The 22,982-nt window shown below is 42.3% G+C and overlaps 1 protein-coding gene across 1 annotated transcript in view; it reads right to left on the reverse strand.

The window, feature by feature from the left end:
* Positions 1–22,982, reverse strand: part of ALPK3 (alpha kinase 3) — a 186,000-nt gene that overhangs the window by 115,014 nt on the left and 48,004 nt on the right. The window contains exon 3 of the mRNA XM_088446714.1: positions 3,119–3,240. Coding sequence (XP_088302840.1) covers positions 3,119–3,240 — 122 coding nt within the window. The remainder of the gene's footprint in view (positions 1–3,118; positions 3,241–22,982) is intronic.

Genomic DNA, 22,982 nt, shown 5'->3' on the forward strand with positions numbered 1-22,982 from the left:
CCGCACTTGTGCGTTGTGCGGCTCTGCAATACCGTCCATCTTTGAATCAGGCCCAATAAGCGGCACAGGCTGCCGATGACGCGATTCAATGCTCTGCCCCTAGTACACAATGCCAGTAATCCCAGCCCCGCACACCTTTGTCAAGCCACCCCACCACCACACCCAGACCCGCCTACCTCTGCCAAGCCGTGCCCTCCACAGTGCCAACCAGGCTGCCTCCTCCCGGTGGAGGCAACCAAAAGGTGTGTGTATCTATAACAGTCAAGTTGTAAGCAGTGGGAAGGTTATATGAAATGGAGATTAGCAATGCTGGAGAGATGGTATAAAAAGTAGATTAACTTTATTGTAAAGGTAACTAATTATCAGATAAACGAGTGGTGTTGGAAGTGGTATAACACAGACATGAGCAGTATTGATGAGGTGGCTAAATATAAACTGCTGTAGCTGTGCTGGGGAAGGTGTTGTTAAAAAAAACATTTGGAAAATTGGAGAGATGATGAAAGGGAGATTACATGGGTCAGAGAGATGGAGTGTTCCTGTGTTAGAGCAGTGACGTAAAGGAGATTAGTGTAAATGAGAACAGGGAAAGCTGTATAACTCTGGTATATCATGCTTTGGAAAATTGCTACTTTTATTGGCAAATTTCACCATACTATAATGGTCAAAGCAGAGTATATTTTTACTTCTATAATATTGAAGCCTGGCTGACATAAGTCTCTGTATTTGTCAGAGCAGGCAGCAGGTGCCAAGCTGCTCCTGTGGATAGTTTATCTTTTGGACGTCAGTGTTTGAAAGCTGATCTGCCACTTCACACTAGTTTCACCCCTTGTGCCCAGAAGCTCAATAATTGCATCACTGCATTCTCCACAGATTCATTTCATTGTCTCTATCAATCTTTGCAAAGCAGCTCTTATTTTATATGGAATTATCAGAATTGTGTATAATGATATGTATGTTTCAAATCAACAGTGAGCAGAGTGCAAGTGTTGGCTACATGCTTACCGTGGTCATCTCTAAAAATTTCTACATTGTGATATATTGCTTAAATAGACACGCTATAATAACACATAGCTAAATCAGTTCATAGGAAGAGAAGAATACACAGGGGCTCGAGAGATCAGACGTAATGCTGGCAATTACTTTACTTAAAGGGATGTAGACAGTGGTAGAATAATATGTGGCTATAATATAATAACCCACATCCACCCCAGATTAAGGCAGTGGTATTTGCAGAGATGCAAGGGCATTAATTACTTAGTGCAGATTAGGTGCCCGGGTGACTTTGCAATGAAGTGTGATAAAGACATGGGGCCAAATGTAATAGGGAGAGAGTTTAGAAAATGTTAAAGTTTTCTCACACTTCTTAAACTCGGCCAATGTAATAGAGTCCGAGAACAGGCAAACTCACATGTTTTCCCATTTTGAAGATACAACTCGACCAATGTAACAGTGTGAGAGTTTACTACTCAGCTCTCACCCTATTACATTTGTCCCATGATCTTTTTGCTGCACTGGTTTAATTTAAATAAGATAAAGTGATGGCGATGTAACTACAGGGATTCTCTCTGCTTTGCGGGAGGCAACGCAGCCATGTTTTCCTTAGAGGTTCCAGAGATTATTTGACCTATTTATTATTTATCTGCGTGTTTCTCCAATAAATAACAATCCATTTGACATTACTTAGCTCAGATTTATTGGAGTCATTTAAGAATACTTGCCTGCCGTGACTTCCGGTGAAGCCCTTCCCCGTTGAAAAGTCTTTCAACAAAGAGCACTTCCTAGATGCCTATAGTTACCGGAGAGGGATCCGAAGATACTATGCCAGCGATACTATAGTCCATAAGTGACAATGGTGTTGGCTAACAGAGCCAAGCTCTGAACACCTAGGCTTTTTGGAGCTTGATAAAGTAGGACAAACCGCAGTTCATATTGGAAAAAAGTATTTACCGCTCAGATGCCCAGCGATACCCTAAAGCTCCAGGTTGCTTATATATGCTACAGTTATACCTGTCATATCTCTGTGTTTTATGGTACTTGTTGTTTTACCTGGTTCAATAAACCTAAGAGCTGGTTAAGCAGTACCACGTGTGCATTAACCGCCACCAGCAACAACAACAACTGCGCAACACACTCAACATCATATATACTTTGGCCAAGTGTATTCCCTTCTGGTGGGTAAATTGTCTGGGGGACTACTACATCCAGCATCACCACTGCGCACTGCACTGTTACACAGTTCTGCTAATAGGTTATGGGCCCATCAAGTTAATTGGCTCTGGATACCCCATACACCTTCCGATACTCTGTATTGATGCCTGTATGGTGGTGCCTCCTCTCTATACCGATCCTGCTGTGCCATTTTTCTAGTGATATATTTGGCAATATGCACTCACACAGGATCTTGCAAAGACTCTGGCACTGTGCCACAGTTTTTGTTATCTTCAGTGCATGCGCCATACCTTGGAATATATCACTGGATAGATGGTGACGCCGAGAACAGGTATGGGGGCGACATGGCAACTATTAAAATGCCCTGGTTTTAATAAGCTGCTTACTGAAATCTTCCAGAAAATGAAGTTAGTAAATTAACTCCCAGGTCTCCTCTCTATGTGTTTACTGGAACACACTTTGCACCTGCCATTTGCATTTCTCTGGGACACCACATTTGTAAGGTCATTTTGATAAATGGAATATAAATTTGCCACTTATAATAACGGTAGTCCTGATGTCATCTCGCATATGATTATTATGAGGTAAACTATATAGTATTTTAGGAGGAAAACAGAAAAGTTTAAATGATTAACGGTTGTCTGCGATATTGGGTTGAACTTTGATGTGACAAAGTTATTACACCCATCTTGCGTCATTTCTTCTCATGCCAAAACGCAAACAAATGGGCACAGAATCATTTTACAAAATCCTTTCCTAACAGCCTAAAGTGGGTGTACACCATGAACCACTTCTTCTTTACATAAAGAAACATTAAGGGTCTGTAGATTCAAGAATTACACTGATTGCCATTGTGACACAAATAGAGCAGGTTAGGCGGATCTTTGGACAAACTGCTACCATAAGTCTTTATATCTGAATTTGTGTATAAATAAAATGTGTCTCTTACCTGTCACCATGCAGATAAATTTAGCATCACATCCTTCAGAAACAGCCCTGGCTTTCAACGTTGTCTCAAAACATGGCTGTGTCTCCTCAGTCAGTTGGGATATAATGTTGCAAAATGTGGTTCTGGCAAAAGAGGGACGAGGGACATGTATCAAGTAAACTGAATATATCACAAGTGGTTTGGTAAAGTTCTGTTAATACTAGTTATCATTACAACAACAACAATATATATATATATATACAGGGCCCAGTGTAGCAGGCAGTAATTACATTGGTAATAAATAAGATTGGATGTGTTGAATAACATCTGTTTTTATTAATCATCATTAAAATTATTATACATTAACTATATACTGTATGAGTTAAGCATTTCTTATAAACAACTGAGCTATAATGAAAAAGACACCTGTCTGTAATAACATATCAGCAGACATTTTAAACAAGTTATAACAAACAAATATGACAAAGCAGGAAGAAGCTTGGTGCCAGAAATTAAGGCTCCAGGGGTTGCAGGCAGCCCTTGGGCTGTTTTTTGTTCATCACTGCTATAAACAGTGCACCTTTTTCTGCAGTGTGGTACCCGGCAGTATTAAGCTCTACCCCCATACTTAAGCCCCACCTTCTGATGCTGCCTGAACTAAGCCCCACCTCCTGGTGACACTAAACTTGAGCCCAGCCTCCCAGTGATGTCCATCATCAGTCACTTAGAAGGCAGGGAGTAGAGGGCTGGATAGGAAAATAGAGACAGTGAAGCGGGCTAGCCGCATCACTGCAATGGGGCATGGCCTCACAGCTAGCGCACTCGCGTCCCTTCCGCGGCTGCAGCCTATGACGTCGGGACCTGAGTCTATGAAAACTCAGGTTCCCGGCATCCGGGAGGAGAAGGTGAGCCATTTTACACTGTGGCCGTGGGACAGGAGAGAGGTCCCGTGGTACCCTGGAGTCCTTTATACTTTGGAGGGGGGTGCGTGGCACTGCAACAAGGGCACATGCAATTTAAGGGGTAAAGTCCAACAAGAAAATTACCCCCCTATGAGATGCCCCTTCATCTGTAAGAAGGAGGAAGTCGTAAGATAGATTCTTCCTCTCAAAGTACCCCAATATATGAGATGGGGAAGCTGCTAAAACCAGCATGAAGTTGCCCAAGATATAAGAATGGGAGGACCCTATAGGCAAGGGCCCCATTATAAGCAGTCCCTATCTGTAGGGAAGAGATGGAGGGAGTGATGCAGAGATGATGAGGTTGCAGCTGGAGACAGAGTTCTGCATGGAGTGAGCAAGTCACCACAGCAGGGGAGAGACCCCCTGCAGAGGATTTGATGGGGAGTGCCCCGGTACTGGGAAAGGGTGTGGTTAACTCGGTGTGGTTTGGCCAGACCCCCTCCTTACAAAAAAGAAAAAAAAATGTTTGTGCATAGACGGGCGCTGGTGTCCAGGAAGTGGGTGGGCGCTGCACAGGGGGTCCCAGTGCCCAGGGAGGGGGGGAGGTGAGAGTGATCGCTCCCCCTGCATATCACGCAGCAGTAGGCAATCCTCTCTCTCCCTGCCCGAAGTTCCGCATTCTGTTATGGGGGCAGAGGGGAAAGGGTGTGCAGGATTCAGGCCCTTCCAACAGGCCCAGGCCCGGTTAAATAGTACCCGCTCGCCCCCCCCCCCTCTCCTCTCAGCGTCCCTGAGGGTGAGTGACCGCATGTGATAAGTAATACTGGATAACTGTTTGATAGCCTTCTGAGAAGTGCCCAATAGTGAGGGAGGGGTTCTTGATAGATGATCAAGTGGCTAGAGGGGAGTCCTGTTGAATAGTCCTTAGAAACCCTTTGCTGAAGTAGAGGATCCCAGCAGTGGTATTGTTACAGCTCTACAATATATAATCTTGCCAGCATGTCAGATGAAAGGTCCCTGGATAGAGGGATGTGTACTAAAGGCAGAGTCCCTGTATATAGAGGACGATCGTATAAATGAAGAAGGTGTATGCGGGGTGACGGAAAGAGAGAGGGTCCCTGTGTAATGGGATATGACGCACTTTAGTAGTCTTCCATGAGGGTTGAGATGAGGTGTGGTGAACTTCAAGCCTGGAGTCCCCTGTATGGTGTATTTGATGGACTGACCTGCTGTAGTACCACTGTACGCAGCAACACCGGGTATATGCTGTCATTACACCGCTGTGTCATTTGCTTAAGACTATACTGGAGCTGTTCCTTTGGAGAGGAAAGTATAACTAAGCTTTTGCAACCGTTAAACTTAAAGTATATAGCATGTACAATGTGCTACAAGTATTGCACTGGGGGGAAGTTGGCTACATAGAGCTTGTAACCATTACGCTTTTCATGCTGGAGGATGGAGGAGTGTAAAAAAAAGTTTATTGTTCTTTCATCACATGATGGTCTGGTACCTAACATTTGTTTATTGCACTACACCTGTTTTCCATATGTGTCCCCTCCATCAGGTACTTTGTGCTAAGCACCGTGTATTCAGGGCCCCTGCTGGTTGTAGATACATACCCACGCCATAGTCGGAGCAGAGGACATTACTACAACAACAGTAGGGTTTCACAGCAGTTTGGTGGCTCAGCAGGACACAGATGTGACTAGACAATGAATCAGGCATAAGGTACAACCACCACACACCCTGATCCTCTGATTTAATGAAACCAGTTGCCTATTGATGCCCTCTTACAGAGCAAAGCCATTTGTAGAACTAATTAATGCTGTAACATCCAGTTTTAAATTACCTCCATTAATACATATGGCTCTCATAAAAGAATTTCACAAATACATGAAGACATAAATATGCTTATGAAATCATTACATATAACTAATTATATTTACTTGCCTACTCACGGAATGTCTAGGAGACTCTAGAATTTCAGGGAGCTCTCTCAGACTGTTGGGAAAGCAGACCAGCCACCGGGAACATGCCTAATTTCCTAGTGAAGTGAGCAGTCCGGTGTCATGATTCATCATGTCGCTACGTCACGGTGCCCTATTGCTAATTAACATATATAGCTATTGCTGCATTGTGAATGGCTACATTGTGCAGCAGTGGTAGAGCCACCATGCTGCAATTTTCTACAAATTGCATACCTCCCAAAATGACCCATTCCAGGAGGGACAAAATGCTCTGTTCCTGGACTTCCCTCTTAATTTAAGTTTGTGGTCACCTGTGTTGAACTAGTTAAGTGATAAGATGTTTCAGCACAGGTAATGACAATCATACAGTAAGGGGCATATTCAATTAGGTGTGAAAAGTCAATTTCTGAGTAAAAGTTTCGCCGGTGACGTCATTTTGCCAGGCGAAAACTAATCCCCCTATTCAATTCCAAAGACTTTTCGCCAGTGTGGAAAGTCAATGCATTGGAATAGGCAAAAAAGATTCGCCTATGAAAGCTGTCGAAAAAAAGTACAGAATTGGGGTTTTGGGGTGCAAACTTGCGGGAACCACCCTGCACCCTTGGGACAGCCCTCCAATGGTAAACTGTTTCATAAAAAGTTTAAAAAATACTTGAGAACATCCCAAAAAATGACTTTGTAATAGGGGGCGAAAAAGTACAAAGTTGGGGGACAAACTTAAAAACTAGCGAAATAGACTGCCCTCAAGTATGCCCCAGGTGTTTTTAAAATTGCAGGTGCTTGCGGAAGGTGGATTTTTTAAGTTTTTTAAAACTTCACTTTAGTAAATATGCTTGCACCCATTTTCGTGTACCCCATATTTGCTGGGACTAGTTATTTTCTGCAAAGAAAACTGCTAAATGCTATTCTTCACCACTTATGCAAAGACGCAAAATAGCAGCTATTGAGATCATTTAAGTACCCAAAATACCTTCAGCAGGCCTATGCGGCGGTATCTATAGTGTCAGTGCATCTTTTGGGGGGTGTCAGGCTGATTTCCCCAAATCTGACAGAACTTTTCGCCAGGTCCAAAATCGCCGGGTCCCGTTTTCGCCAATTTCTAATTGAATACGGGGATAAGCGGGGACGAGTGCAATACTTTTCCGCATGGAAATCCAGCGATGTCTGGCATGCGAAAAGTACGGGACTTTTCGAACCTAATTGAATATGCCCCTAAGAGGAAAGTCCAGAAACAGAGCAATTTGTCCCTTCTGGGATGGGTCATGTTGGGAAGTATGTAATTGTAGCATTGTACAGTATGGTTCAGTAATACAATGATGCAATTCACAATGCCACGCACCTAGCATCTCCCACCTGAGTCTCTCCTTTCAGGTAACTCTCATAGGGAACATAGAAAAAGTCAATAAATATATAAACTAATATCAATTGCTGTAACCGTTAACACCATGGCACGGACTAGGACAGCCCGAAGTGTAGGTCTATAGAAGTTTGAGAGACATACATAGGTATTTTCTGATCATGAGGCAAATGAGGATGCTACACCATTGACATTCCCTGCAAAATGCTAAACATAAGTAACTGTGTGAGTGATACCCATGTAGAACTTTTCACAAAGAAAAAACATGCATTCAGTGTACTACTGCCTATGGCAGTGCACAAACTAAAACACAAAGCAGTAGTTTTACCTTCCAGACATACTATAATGCCAAGTGACACTGGAGTGGCTGCAGCAAGCAAACATAACCCAGCAAATATTAGGAGACATTTAAGCAGAGAAGCATTAGTTAATGAACATCAAGCAAATATAACACTGCAATTTAGTAATGTATTATGTACACATCTGCTGGAACTCAAGCATCAATGACAGAATCAAACTTTTAGATATGCATCACTTACCATGACCATTTATATCAAGTTTAAAAGTGGATGGATATAAAGTACCAACCAATCAGCACCTAACTGTCACTTTGAAAAGTGACAGGTGCTGATTTGTTGGTACTTTATCTCTGTCCACTTTATCTCTCTCCAAGGTTTAGTACACCACTACATCGCTAGAACAGTTCCAGGACACTACACAAGTCAGCACAAAAATACTGCACAGAGGTCTGCATAACATATCTACATAGATTTAGTGCATCTGTAACCTACACAATGAAGGCAGGCAGCCATTTTCTATGACATCCTTTTTTAATACACAAGATACAGCATTTTTACTAATGCAAAGATGAATAGCTATATTTAACCTCAAAAACATAGTTTTATATGCAGCTGGGGAAAGCACAGCATTTTATCAGAGCCCCAAGTGATACAACTTTACCTCATGCATACAGTGTGCCACAACGTCCAGTATAAATGCTGAACTCTGTCAATCATCTTTTTGATGTTAGAAACAAAATGGTGTCCAAATAAAAGGATCACATTATTCTGATGCCAAATTATAAGAGTCTCCTATTTTGGATGTGTGATTGATGATTTACTGATTTACTTTCCTGTTACAGTACCTAACTTGTATTTATGGATTGCTATTACAGTATAGACCTGAGCTTATTTTCAGTTCTTCTTTGCATGCTCCTACACATATGCTCCTACACATATATAATCTACAGAATTTCACATTCCTGGTTCCTTCATGGCTGTTTACTGAAGAAATGAAAATTTTCCACTTCTACTTCCATTACAACCTGGTAATATAATATTAATAGAAAGTAGAAGAAAAGGGAACATTCTCATTTACGGGTGATGCGTGATTACATGATACCACACAGCTGATGCTATGTTGCTATGCCACCAAGTGACCACAAGTAAATGTTTATGCAGAGCCAGACGCAATTTGGTTTGATTTTCACTTGCATCTGAAGGGTCATTACTGAGCATTGTCACATAGGTAATGCTCAGTATAGGCATGGTGACAGAAATGCATATGCACAGTAGCTGTGTCAGGGTCCTAACTCAGAAGTTTACTTTTTACAGACCGCAGGAATAGGCTCCTATCGGATGTTTTATCGGATGTTTTACCATAGGCATGACTGTACATTAAAAATATGATACTATTTTCTAGCATCTTAAATGACCCCTCTAACTCTCTCACTTAAACCAGGTTTATGCAATTTGTCACACATCCCCTGTAATGCAGCACACATCCTTGGACCCACAACCACAAATAGCTATATATCTTAGTGAGCTTAATAAACAAACCTTAGCCCCCTTCTGAAATCTCCTTCAGACCGGGATTCTGTAAAGCAGTCCAGACTACAATAGTATGTTGGCATACCTGTGTTTCCTTAGATGAAGAGATTTCCCTGCCTTCTCCTAATCTGTCTCTCCGATCAATAGCCAATTTGATCCCTGATATGCACTTAGGTTCCTGGGCGAAGGTGGGCCTCTCTTCTTTGGGGGATGTATTCGCGGGGGAGGATTTGGCTTCTTTTGTGTCCCTTCAAACGCAATTTGGTTTAACGAGGCAGGACTTTCATAAATATTTACAGCTGAGACATTGGTTGCACAGTCACCTCCCTTCTCCACTTAAAAAACCTGCCTTCCCATCACTGCTGCTGACTCGCCTACGATCCTCTAATCACAAAGGTGGTATATCTTGCTGGTATCAGTATCAGATAATGTTAATGTTAAAAAAAAAAGGGAAACTTCCGTGTCGGCTTAAATGGGAGAGGGATCTGGCTGTGAACCTTTCTGATGAGGACTGGAATATTATTTTTCGTTCCAGTTTTACTATATCCAAATGTATCAACCATTCAGAAATGTATTACAAATTACTTCAGAGAGCATATTTTACTCCTGAAAGGCTGCATAAGATCTGGCCCTCTGTCTCGCAATATTGCTGGAGAGGTTGTGGTTTGGTGGGAGACATCTTTCATGTCTTTTGGTCCTGTCCTCTACTTCGCCCCTTGTGGAATGCAGTATTTTTTATGATTAGTAAAATAGTTGGTGTAACTATTCAGGCGGAGCCTCTAGTTGCCTTATTCCACTTCTATCCTGGGGAATTATCACGTGGCGAGAGATATATTATGGGTCATGTGCTGATTGCTACAAAAGCTACAATTGCTCAGGGGTGGAAGACAGACTCCCCAACATCACAATCATAGAAAACAAGATCCATAAGCATTTTGTTTTTGAAACAACAGGTGAGAAATACTCCTCCTCCGTCAATTCCATCCATATGAAATGGTTTAAATGGGGAGAATATAGGGAAAAACAAGGCCATTCCACCATTTATAGTGTTCCGGTTGTTCCCGGTGTTCTCTGTTCACCTCACGCAGATCCGGGGTAGCTCCATTAAATGAATATTTAGTATTTTATCTATATGTGTTGTGAAGTGTTTTATAAAACATTTTTCTTGTCCTAAAAAGTTTAAGTATCAATTATATGTACAAGGACCAAGATCGATTGATTTATATTGTGATATGCTATATGTCTGGCTTACCCTTTTTCCCTTCTTTTTCCTTCTGTATCCCCATTTCTTTGTATTAAACTTTCAATAAAAACTATTATGAAAAAAATAAAAAATAAACAAACCTTGATAGACAGGTTAATATTTTCAATAAATGATCATAATTCATTTGAAATTTGTTAACATGGAAATTTACTCAAAAACATAGTTTTATATGCAGCTAGGGAAAGCACAGACTGCCTGGTTCAGCAAGGATCGCAACTGCGAATGCAACAGCGATTACGCACGCAGTTCAACTGTGATAGTATGCTAATCCACTGCAATCACTATGCCGTCGCAGCACAACATAAGGACGCCCACTTTTCCTTACACACATCTGTACTGTTTAGCGAAACCATCATTACTATCGAGTACCACACTTGCACAAGCTCTGACCTTACTTAGATTGCTAACTTCATCGCACGCTATGAGTGCTCAGGCTGCGCTGTGAATAATTTGTGCATGCCTCTGCAACAGCATTCAAACGCACTGGCACGCCTTCGTTTCTCTGACCACCCCCAGTCACCACCCACAAACGGCACTTCCTGTCAATCACTCTGTGATGGGTCTGCGTAGTCACTGCAATCGCAGCCGCGATCACAGTGGCCAGTTCGTGCATGCGCAAAATGCAACAATCGGCCAATTGCATGCGTAATCGCAGACGCGATCAGTAATGAATCAGGCCCAGAGTTTCATCAGATCCCCAAGTGATACAACTTTACTGCATACACTGTGCCACAGTGTACAATATACAGTCAAGTGCATAAATATTGGGACATTGACAGAATTTTCATATTTTGGCCTCTATTCACCACCACAATGGCTTTGAAATGAAACAAACAAGATGTGATTTAACTGCAGACTTTCAGATTTAATTTGAGGGTAGTTACATCCAAATCAGGTGAACGGTGTAGGAATTACAACGGTTTCTATATGTGCCTCCCACTTTTTAAGGGGCCAAAAGTAATGGGACTATGAACTCAAAAGCTATTTCATGGACAAGTGTGGGCTATTCCCTCGTTATTTCATTATCAGTTAAGCAGGTAAAAGGTCTGGAGTTGATTCTAGGTGTGACATTTGCATTTGGAATCAGTTGCTGTCGACTCTCAATATGAGATCCAAAGAGCTGTCACACATTACAACGGTTTCTATATGTGCCTCCCACTTTTTAACGGCCAAAAGTAATGGGACAAACTAAACAATCCTAAATCTAACTTTCACTTTTTAATACTTTGTTGCAAATCCTTTGCAGGCAATTACAGCCTGAAGTCTGGAACGCATAGACATCACCAGACGCTGGGTTTCATTGCTGGTGATGCTCTGCCAGGCCTCTACTGCAAATGTCTTCAGTTTCTGCTTGTTCTTGGGGCATTTTCCCTTCAGTTTTGTCTTCATCAAGTGAAATGCATGCTCAATCAGATTCAGGTCAGGGGACTGACTTGGCCATTGCATAATATTCCACTTTTTAGCCTTAAAAAACTCTTTGGTTGCTTTTGCAGTATGCTTCGGGTCATTGTCCATCTGCACTGTGAATCGCCATCCAATGAGTTCTGAAGCATTTGACTGAATATGAGCATATAATATTGCCCGAAACACTTCAGAATTCATTCTGCTGCTTTTGTCAGCAGTCACATCATCAATAAATACAAGGGAACCAGTTCCATTGGCAGCCATACATGCCCACGCCATGACACTACCACCACCATGCTTCACTGATGAGGTGGTATGTTTTGGATCATGAGCAGTTCCTTTCCTTCTCCATACTCTTCTCTTCCCATCACTCTGGTACAAGTTGATATTTGTCTCATCTGTCCATAGGATGCTGTTCCTGTACTGTAATGGCTTTTTTAGATGTTGTTTGGCAAATTCTAATCTGGTCTTCCTGTTTTTGAGGCTCACCAATGGTTTTCATCTTGTGGTGAACCCTCTATATTCACTCTTGTGAAGTATTCTCTTGATTGTTGACTTTGACACATATACACCTACCTCCTGGAGAGTTCTTGATTTGGCCAACTGTTGTGAAGGGGTTTTTCTTCACCAGGGAAATAATTCTTCTGTCATCCACCACAGTTGTTTTCCGTGGTCTTCCGGGTCTTTTGGTGCTGCTGAGCTCTCCGGTGCGTTCTTTCTTTTTAAGAATGTTCCAAACAGTTGATTTGGCCACACCTAATGTTTTTGCTATCTCTCTGATGGATTTGTTTTGATTTTTCAGCCTAATGATGGCTTGCTTCACTGATAGTGACAGCTCTTGGATCTCATATTGAGAGTCGACAGCAACTGATTCCAAATGCAAATGTCACACCTAGAATTAACTCCAGACCTTTTACCTGCTTAATTGATAATGAAATAACGAGGGAATAGCCCACACCTGTCCATGAAATAGCTTTTGAGTTGATAGTCCCATTACTTTTGGCCCCTTAAAAAGTGGGAGGCACCTATAGAAACCGTTGTAATTCCTACCCCGTTCACCTGATTTGGATGTAATTACCCTCAAATTAAATCTGAAAGTCTGCAGTTAAAGCACATCTTGTTTGTTTCATTTCAAAGCCATTGTGGTGGTGAGTAGAGGCCAAAATATGAAAATTCTGTCAATGTCCCAATATTTATGCACCTGACTGTAAATGCTGAGTTGTGGGATCATTTCTTATTACCGCAAATAGCGGTGATAAGAAAGTATAATTATAGGGGCCAAAACCCAATAATTAGTAATATGCCCATAAATAAGTGTGAGCATACTTCTCCCACCCATAATAGTGTCTCCTCTATACTGTAGATCCCCTAAAGACATGTATTTGAAACTGTCTTAAGCCTGGTCCACACTAGACGATATGTCGTCCGATCCACCAGGCACATCAGTCAGTGTGTACTATGTGCCCACTATGTCACTGATGATGCGCACTCCAGCGCGTCGCCAGCGACATCGCTCGTCGGACCTGAATGCAGCATGGCCCCTGCCGGGTCCCGACGCTCACAATATCGTGCTGGGTACACATCGTTTAGTGTGTACCCAGCTTTAGTCATATCCCTTATTAGTACCCTATTTATCTATCTGTTACCCCCTCTATTAAGATTGTTTAAGTTTATTATCTTCAGTTTCAATATGTCTACCTTATATGGGATGCAATCATAATCCCGACCGCTGGCATTCTGGCGTTCAGAATGCCGACGCCGGAATCTCTACACTCATCAGAAAACCGGCGCGAGAATCCTGACTGCCGGGATCCCGAAGGTAAGTACTGGGGTTAGGGGTTAGGCACTGGGAGGGGGTAGGTTTAGGGTGCTGTGAGGGGGTTAGGTTTAGGCTACGAGTCTGTACATATTTGTGTATATGGATATGCATATTTGATAATAAGGAAAATAAATAGATAAAAATAAGAATAAAAATGAGGATTAACAAATATATAGCCTATGTAGGAATTGATTTGTATTTGTATTTTTACTTATATCGTTATACTTATGATTGGGACAATGTTATGCCTGTTACAATTAGTGATATAATGTTACTTTTTAAAATGGTATTTTAGTATGTGTCAAACAGTCTCCATAATTGATCACCTGTTTATTAAATTTTTCTACTCACTGCATCTAAGTCAATTGATGATATAAAATAAAAATTAAAAATAAAATAAGAATAAAAATGAGCAGTAAAAAATAAAACATAGCCTCTATAGGGATTTATTTATACTATTCGCCAGGGCCGTAACTAGGGTGGTGCAACCTGTGCCATGGCACAGGGCAGGGGGCACTGTTTGGGCCTGTCAATTTTCCTGTTTATTATCATTCTCATTTGTAGCTTCCTCTTCTTTTATCCCCAGCATCTCCTGGCCTCCCCTATCTCTTCCCTGGCCCTTCCCCATGAGGCCATGGCCCATTTTTAGGTGCACTATCTCATGTTCCTTTTTAAAAATGGGGGGGGTCGCCAATGTTCTCTCTAGACCAAAAAGTCTAGTTACGGTTCTGCTATCCGCTATACTTATGTTGGGACTATGGGCCTGATTCAGAGCCGCTCGCTGCTGGCGAGCGCTCGCTCTGAATCAGGCCAGGTCCTTTTCTTGTTTTTTTCTTGTTTTTTTCCTTTTCTTCTTTTTTTCCTCAGGCCGCTCGCTAAGCTGTGGGTGACCACCCGCAGCCTTTGCGAGCTGCCTGGAGATGGTCGCGATTATCGCGACCATCGGGCTTGCGAGGAGACCCTGTGGTAGGGTCTCAGCTTTCGCAAGCCCGAGTGGACTTCCTGCTCTAATAGAGCAGGAAGTCCACTACTGACATCACTGGTGATGTCAGTAGGGCCACCCACAAATGCCAGGCGTTCCTTTGGGAACACCTGCGTTTGCTCAACTACCCCCCCTACCCGCCTACAAAACGGGGCGAGCTGTCAATCAACATCGACAGCTACCCCGTCTTGTAGCGAGCCCCGGAGCGACTGAACTACAGTCGCTCGCTGGGGCTCGCGCATGCGCACACCAGACATGGCGCATGCGCATGGGGCAAACATCGACCTGCTTGCGAGCACTATGCGCTTGCGAGCGGGTCTGAATCAGGCCCCATGTTAATGTTATGCTTTTAAATAAACTGTTATAACTAGTGATATAATGCTACTTTTTAAATGGTCTTTAAATGGTCTTTCTGTATGTGTTAAGTAGTCTCTATAATTGATTACCTGTGTATTTAACTTTTTCATCCAGTACATTCAATTAATGAGATGGCATACTGACTGGCTTATTTGGACTGCAAAGTGTTAAACAATCAACCAGAGAAAAGAGAAACACCACTACTTATTCTGGTTAAGAAGAAATGGGAGTACCACAGCTTGAAAAAGACCACAGCAGTGGCTGAAACATGGTCATGCTCCCAGCTAACATATATAAGAAAAAAGAGGACCCTGTAACCACCATATGTCTGCCTGATTGATACCCATGTCAAAAATTGCTGACACCTGCCCTGTACAGCGGGTCCTCATTGTGTGACTTAGGGCCATATTCAATATGGGGTGAAAAGGCCATTATCGGCGATAATTTATCGCCGATGATGTAATTTTCGCCTATTTCCAATATCCCCGTATTCATTTACATTGACTTTTCGCCGGTGTGAAAAGTCAATGTTAAAAAACGGGAATAATTTTTTGCCAGGCTTTTGCCGGCGAAAAAAAGTGCAGAATTGGGGTTTAGGGGTGCAGGCTTAAAAAAATAGCTTGCACCCTTGGGAATGCCCCTTTAAAATGATCTGTGTTAAAAAAAAAAAAAAAAGTAAAAAAAATAGGGACACCCCAAAAAATTAATTTCATTTTTGGGGTTTTAAAAAAAAAATAGGGAACACATTTCTAAATTAGCGGAATTGAGTCCAGAGGGGTTTCCTTATATGCGGCAGGTGTTTTCTTAATTGCGGGAGTAGCGGCAGGTGCATTTTTGCAGAATTTAAAATAATCATTTCAGGGACTTAAAAATATGCTTACCCCCATTTTCATGTACCCCAAATTGGATGGCCATAGTTATTTCCCCCCAAAAAAAAACTTCTAAATGCTCTTCTGCGTCACCTTCTTCAAAGCCTCATTTATGCACCTGCCGCAGCTATTTAAAAACCCAACTTTCTTCTGCAGGTAAAAACGGGGTACCCATAGTGATCCCTCATGTCTGGACATCTTTAGGGGGGGTCCTAGGATTATATCCCAAAAATTCCCGTATTTTTTGCCTACTTTGAAATTGAATACGGGGAATAGCGGGCACTCGCGCAATACTTTTCCGCCTGGAAAACAAGCGAAGGAGGCGAAAAGTCCAGCACCAAATTGAATACGGGCCTTAGTGGTTGGGGAATGGACATAATGAGACTCTGTAGAATTAGTGCAGCTCATAGAGGTTGGTCACGTGCACTATTGTGAACCGAGCTGCAGCGATTCCCCTTCCACTGTGTATCCGTACTGATTGCTGGATTTCTACAGCTCAGCACTCTGAGCTAGCTACTAAGGCATATAAGATCTCTGGCTGACAGAGAAAGACCTCGTTGGCTGTGATTCTATAAACTTTAATGGCAGATCAGGTCAATTACTCTGGATTACAATTTACGGAGTATACTGGGGACTTAACGGCGGGTATCCCACTGTTTTCCTCATAAAAGGACTGACTGATTAGAAGTATAATAGTTAGCAAGAATCATCATAATCATAAAACTTTCTTTACCAGCTCTGGAGCCTGATCAGTTCTCTATGTAACGGTATATTGTGACTTGTATACATAAGACAACTGTGATCATTGTGAATTTACTATCAATAACATCTAGACATCTGAGACTTTGTTTATCCCCTGCTGAGTTAATGTGACAATTTACTTTACTGCATTTTTTATTTATTTTCACCATTGTGTGTGTATTTTTATTTGTTGTTTGAATTTTTTAATAAATATATGAAGTGTACCTGCAGAGTTGCATTGTAAGTTTTTTGCTGAACATACTGTTCTCCCAACCTCTTGGTTACTGCATTTGGACATTTTTTTTTCAAGCCTTTATACTGTTGGTTCTTCTGGATCCTGCTCTGCCAGTTGTTTATGTAATCAGAGCAGAACCAGGAAGATGCAGTGCAGGGGCGTCTTTAGAGAGGAGGGGGCCCGTGTGCATCCCCCGTCACAGGCCCCCTCCTCTCACCCCGGCGGCCGACAGCCGACTGACCCTGCTGGCCGGCCACCGCAGAATCAATAGACTCTGGGCACTAGTGTGCCCAGAGTCTACTGCGCATGTGCAGATTGCCAGGGAAATGGCGCGGCCGCCATTTTCCCAACGATTTCCCCACAGCGCATGTTTAAAACGCCGAAAAAATGCCCACGGTGGCCATTTTCCAGCGTTTTGAGCAGCACTGAGAGACCTGATGCGGGACCTCGGAGAGGTACATTTTAGATAATATGGGTGCACACCATGCACCCATTATAGATACGCCCCTGATGGTGTACAATCATATAAAGTCTGTACCAGTTCAATGAACATACAGCCAGGCAGAGTATGCTAAGGTGGTTCTACAGCAGACTCCTTTTCAACTGCAATGCTGGAGGGTTCAGAGCTAAAATATAGTCCATACAATGTGTGATCTGTACAAACAGCGGCTTCTGCAATGTGAGATATACAATGTTACAAAAATTTGGGTACTTAAATGTGGCTAGCAACTGGGCTATGGCATACAGCTGCAAATTAGGGATGGGCAAGTGTATTAAGTCACTAGTCCATTTTTCACTGTGTAGGCACCAAACCAAAATGTATTAACTGGGTCTTATTTTATCTTGACATTCCGGCCTAACCAAACCAGTCCATAAAAACAACAGGAGCTCACTCCTCTCAGACAGTTACTCTTCCCAGCCTTATGTGAACCATGATCCCTATGTCTACTCCTGATTTCTCAATTTGTTACTCTATTTTATGTTTTTCCGGCTCGCTTATACTCCCCCCTCCCCCTCTTCACTTTCTATCCTTCCCTTTACCTCAAATATCCTCTAACTGCACTTTATTTTCTACCACGTCTTTTCAATGTTTTTATGAATACTTAAGATGTTATCCTTTTCAATTTCAATACAGCTGAAGAATCTTTATTATGATGTCACAGGTTTTTCTTTCCTATATGGCTTCATATATTGTTATGAGATAATGTATCTATTGTGAAACCGAATTGTTTTGCTGTTTATTTCTGATAACCCTAATAAACGATTAAAAAAAAAAAAAACAACAGGAGCTCAATTGTCACACTGTCATTGTATTGATTTGTGAAAAAATCTATAAATATATATTCAGGGTGTGCAGTCTAGGACCCTTTCCTATACACTCCATTTAGTGTGCTTCTTTGCACACCTGATGGCATGAGACACCTTCAGCCTGGACTAGCACCCCTCCCTCATTGGTTTAAACTTAAGCATGGAATCTGGTATTGTGAATACACACTAGTAATAGAAACAATTTAGGTAAATACTACAAATTATATACTGTAGTGCAACTTTGGGTTGATTTTTGGGGCGTGGGTTCCCTGGATTGGTTTGGTTGGTCTGCTTCAGGGCATCGCATTATAACACATTTTTCCTTTTTTGCACATTTTAACACTTTTACTGTTTGTTTATTATATTTGTATTTTCACTTCTCCATCCTATATATGCAGCCGTAGCTGCTCTGACCTATCTTACTTTACACTTCACCTTTCTCATTAGAGCGATGCCCTGGGGTGGCTCGGCTGAGCTGGTTTGGGAGTGATTATGTGAATTGTCTACAACAATCAGGTTAATAGCAACAGTTTCTATACAACACATGCAATTATTTCACCTATGCATGAAGGGCCTGATTAGGAGTCCATTTGCGTCACATAGAAATGTTTGGTATGGTTCAGATTCAGAGGTATTCATGAGCAAGCTCAGTACAGTAAGGGCATTCCAAGTTAATCATACCCTTTACATAAGTTTCTGATGTTAACACACATGTATTTTTAAGATCCGACTTTTACTGTAGAAGGAGTATTAGGCCTGCTATAAAGTTGATGATGGAAGCTGCATCTTTGCATCAGACATATATACAGAAAAATAAATGGAATTATCCGTACAGGATTTCTATTATTATTTTTGTTAATCCATTCACCTTAATGTATTGATTCTTGTGTGTTTTCATGGGGTGGTGCAGCCACGAATAAATGCTATACAACAAACCATGCAAAGAAATACAAAGAGTTAAGTATTCTTATGTAGGGCACTCACAGATAAGATACTATCTATAGTTACAGGGTTAGGGTGTTTATAGTGTTATATTAAATTAAAACTTACCTTTTATTGAATATTAAATTAATATATAGGGCAAAATAAATACAACATATGAAAAAGTAAACATATATTCCAAAAAGACAGATAGTGATAAAATAATATTGTAATAAATTACCTAATATAATGTGTATTACTATCGTGACTGTAATTCTCACTTATTTTGAATTTGTCCCCAATAAATCTTTGTTATGTAAATCCTTTGTCTAAAGCAGGGCCGGCCAAGACGTTGATCGCGATCTAACGGTATGGTAGCTCGCGGAGCTCCCACCGGTAGATCATAACCAACTTGCTGTAGCAACTGAGAACGCTGGTCTCTGAAGCAATCAGAGACTAAAGAAGCCTCTGAGCGATTTAGAGGCCAGCGTTCCAAGTGATGCAGTGCGAGGTGATGTCATGACATCACCCGCGATATGAGGAGGTTGCGCGCCTGTTGGATCTAGTTAGATCCAGTCAGTGGCATCGTCTACGAGAGTGAAAGCGGGAACGCTAACGGCGTGGAGTGACGCCCAGCGTGAAGAGTAAGTACTGCACAGGGGAATGGGGCCTGTACTACACTGGGAGTGGGTACTGCATAAGGGACTCTAATACAGGGGGCATTGCATAATGGGCACAACTACAGGGGAATTGCATAAGGGGCTATAAAATGGGGAACTGCATAATGGGCACAACTACTGGGGCATTGAGTAAGGGGCACTACTGGGAGCACTGTGTAAGGGGCTCTTATAGGGGGCATTGCATAATTGGCACTACTACTGGGGGCATGCATAAGGGGCACTACTACAGTGGTCAGGGCCGCCGTCAGGGGGGGACTGCCGGGACTGGAGTCCCGGGCCCGGCCCCTGGCTGAAGGAGGGGGGGCCCTCCGGCGCCTGGCCGCTTTCGGCACTGCACAGCTTGCAGCCCAAAGTGACCCCGCGATCAGAAGAAAAGGGGCCCAACCGCCAGCGCCGCTGGTACCGGCCGCCACCCCGGTCCCCATATGGAAGAGGCAGCGGGTCCGCTCGGGCTGCTCTTCCACCAACCAACATCCGTCTGCCCTGGAATGTCAATAAAGTGTGCTGCTGCTGCATTGAAGTCGGCGCATGTGACGTCATTACGTCGCGCCGTGCCTCTGGAAGGAAAGCCTGAGGTAGGAGGAGCCGTGGAGAAGCTGGACCAGCGTCACTCTGCAGTGCTGGGGAAGAGGCAGAGAAGAAACCGAAAACTTCAAGGAACTAAGGTAAGTGACAAGAAAGGTGTGCACATCGGGCAGACACTGGATCTAAGGGGGGGGGGGAAGTGGGGAAAATAAATCTGGGCAGGCACTGGATCTATTAAGGGGGGGAGTGGGAAAAAATGCTGGGCAGACACTGGAACTAATAAGGGGGGGAGTGGGAAAAAAAAATTCTGGGCAGAGACTGGATCTAATAAGGGAAGGTGAAAGTGGGCAAAAAATGCTGGGCAGACACAGGATCTAATAAGGGGGGGGGGAGTGGGAAAAAAAAATGCTGGGCTGAGACTGGATGTAATAACCTGGGGGGGGGGGCCTGCCTATTTTGTCAGTCCCGGGCCCCACCAATTCTGATGGCAGCCCTGACAGTGGTCATTGCATAAGGGGCACTACTGTGGGCATTGTGTATAAGGAGCACTACTGTGTATCGTAACGTGCATAAGGGACACTACTATATGGTGTAATGTGAATAAGATTGTGCTGCTGTGTGGCGTAATTTGAATTTGGTTATACTATGTGTAATTTTGGCAGGACAGACCTTATGACCCATGTTGCGCGGCCATGGCCCTTTTTTGCATACCACTTACCCTTTTTCAGGCTCAGTAGATCACAAAAGGTTTTAGTTTTAAAAGTAGATCAGAGTCCAAAAGTCTGGTCACCCTCTGGTTTAAAGGGTCTGGTATTTTTTTTTTTAACAAGTTTATTTGTAGATTTACAGAAGTAAAATAATACAACTATACATAATCAAATAAAGAGGTACATGAAATATTCAGATCAACAAAATAATATGATATCATGTTAGCACATATATCAACAATCCAATCTAATTAGAATAGATCATATAGAGCAATACAAAATATTGAGAAAATATACATGGAAAACAGAACTACGTAGGGGGTAGAGAGACGAAAAAGAAGATGAAAGAAGAGAAAGAAGGGGGAAAATATGTTGGGGGGGACATGGGAGTTAAAGAGGAGACTGAGTCCAGATTTAAACAGATAATAGGTGAATTATGATCATTAAAGTAGTAGGTTCGAAAAGCCTGAGGGTAGGGATCCGTGTGGTGTTATTATAAAGAAACCAGTCACCCCAAACTATAAGAAACTTCTGAGAGGTATTATGGAGATAAGATGAAATTTTCTCCATGGCCGCCACATGCCAGATTTTATTTATGAGTAGTTGGCGAGGAGGAGGGTTGATATCTTTCCAGTGCTTTGCATCTAAACATCGAGCTGCGTTTAAGATATGTGAAGATATCAGCATGTGGATTGAGGCCCTCGAGTGGACAGCCAAGGAGAAAAGACCAGGGAGATTTAGTCAGTGGTATTTTTAGTATGTCCGAAAGGAGGACAGCAACCTCATCCCAGAATTTGGCAATTTTAGGACATGACCACCATATGTGAATGTAGGTGCCTGCCTCACCACAATCTCTCCAGCAACAATCAGAGGCTAGGTGATACATTCTATGCTGGTGGGTAGGTACCAGGTACCATCTGTAATATATCTTGTAGGCATTTTCCTTTATTAAGGTGGAAATAGAAGATTTGGATACCCTCTCCCGCACCACAGACCATGTGCCCTCATCCGGTGGGCTCCCCAGATTCTTTTCCCACTGAAGTTCATGGCCAGGTGTATCTGGTAAATTAACATTCAATAAAAGATTATAGATGACAGATATAATACCTTTCATGAGAAGATTGCGGAGACATAAAGACTCATAGGGTGTTAAAGATCTAACAATTGAATTAATGGGAAAAGAGTTAATAAAGTGACGTATTTGAATATAAGTAAAAGTATTAACAGAAGATATATTAAATTTATTCTGTAGGGAATCCAGAGGGACGCATCCACCCGACTCACAAACATTAGATACCACCCTATCCCTACCTTTAATCCATAAAGAAAAACGGGCAAGGTTGAAACCTGGGGAGAATGCTGGATTCGACCATATAGGGGTAATGGGGGATGGGTAGGTGGTGGTGTTAAAATGGGATTTACAGTAATCCCATATAGAGCATGTACAGGAGATAACTGGGTGTGAGCGAGCAGATTGGGGTCTATCAGGTGAAGCCAAGCCTATAATTGTAGATATGGAGGAGACATTACACAACTTAGTTTCAATTTCCAACCCAGCGGGGTATTTGAGATAATGTAAACCAGGCTATTGCCTGACTTAAATGGGTAGCATAGTAATAAAGGTTAATATCGGGATCCATTTCCCCCATCAGTGGTGGGACAACAAAGAGTCAGGAAACTAATGCGGGGAGGTTTGGATTTCCATACGAATTGGACAAACCACCTGTGTATTTGCAATAAAGTTGATTTGGGAACAGCAACAGGGAGGGTCTGGAAGAGGTAGAGTAATCTAGGCATAAGGTTCATCTTGACTGCTACTATCCTGCCCAACCAGGAAATTATTAGATCACGCCATCGAAGAAGGTCCAGTTTAATTTTTTTAAGCATAGGGGGGAAATTTGCAGAATATAAAGTGTCGTAACTGTTTGTTATGTAGACTCCTAAATATTTAATTTTAGAGGGGCGCCAGGAAAAGTTATAATTGTGACACAGGAGATCCAAGGCCTTATGTGTTATAT

Source organism: Taudactylus pleione, unplaced genomic scaffold, assembly GCF_031769625.1.
Source record: "Taudactylus pleione unplaced genomic scaffold, aTauple2 ptg000019l, whole genome shotgun sequence".
Classification (NCBI taxonomy): domain Eukaryota; kingdom Metazoa; phylum Chordata; class Amphibia; order Anura; family Myobatrachidae; genus Taudactylus; species Taudactylus pleione.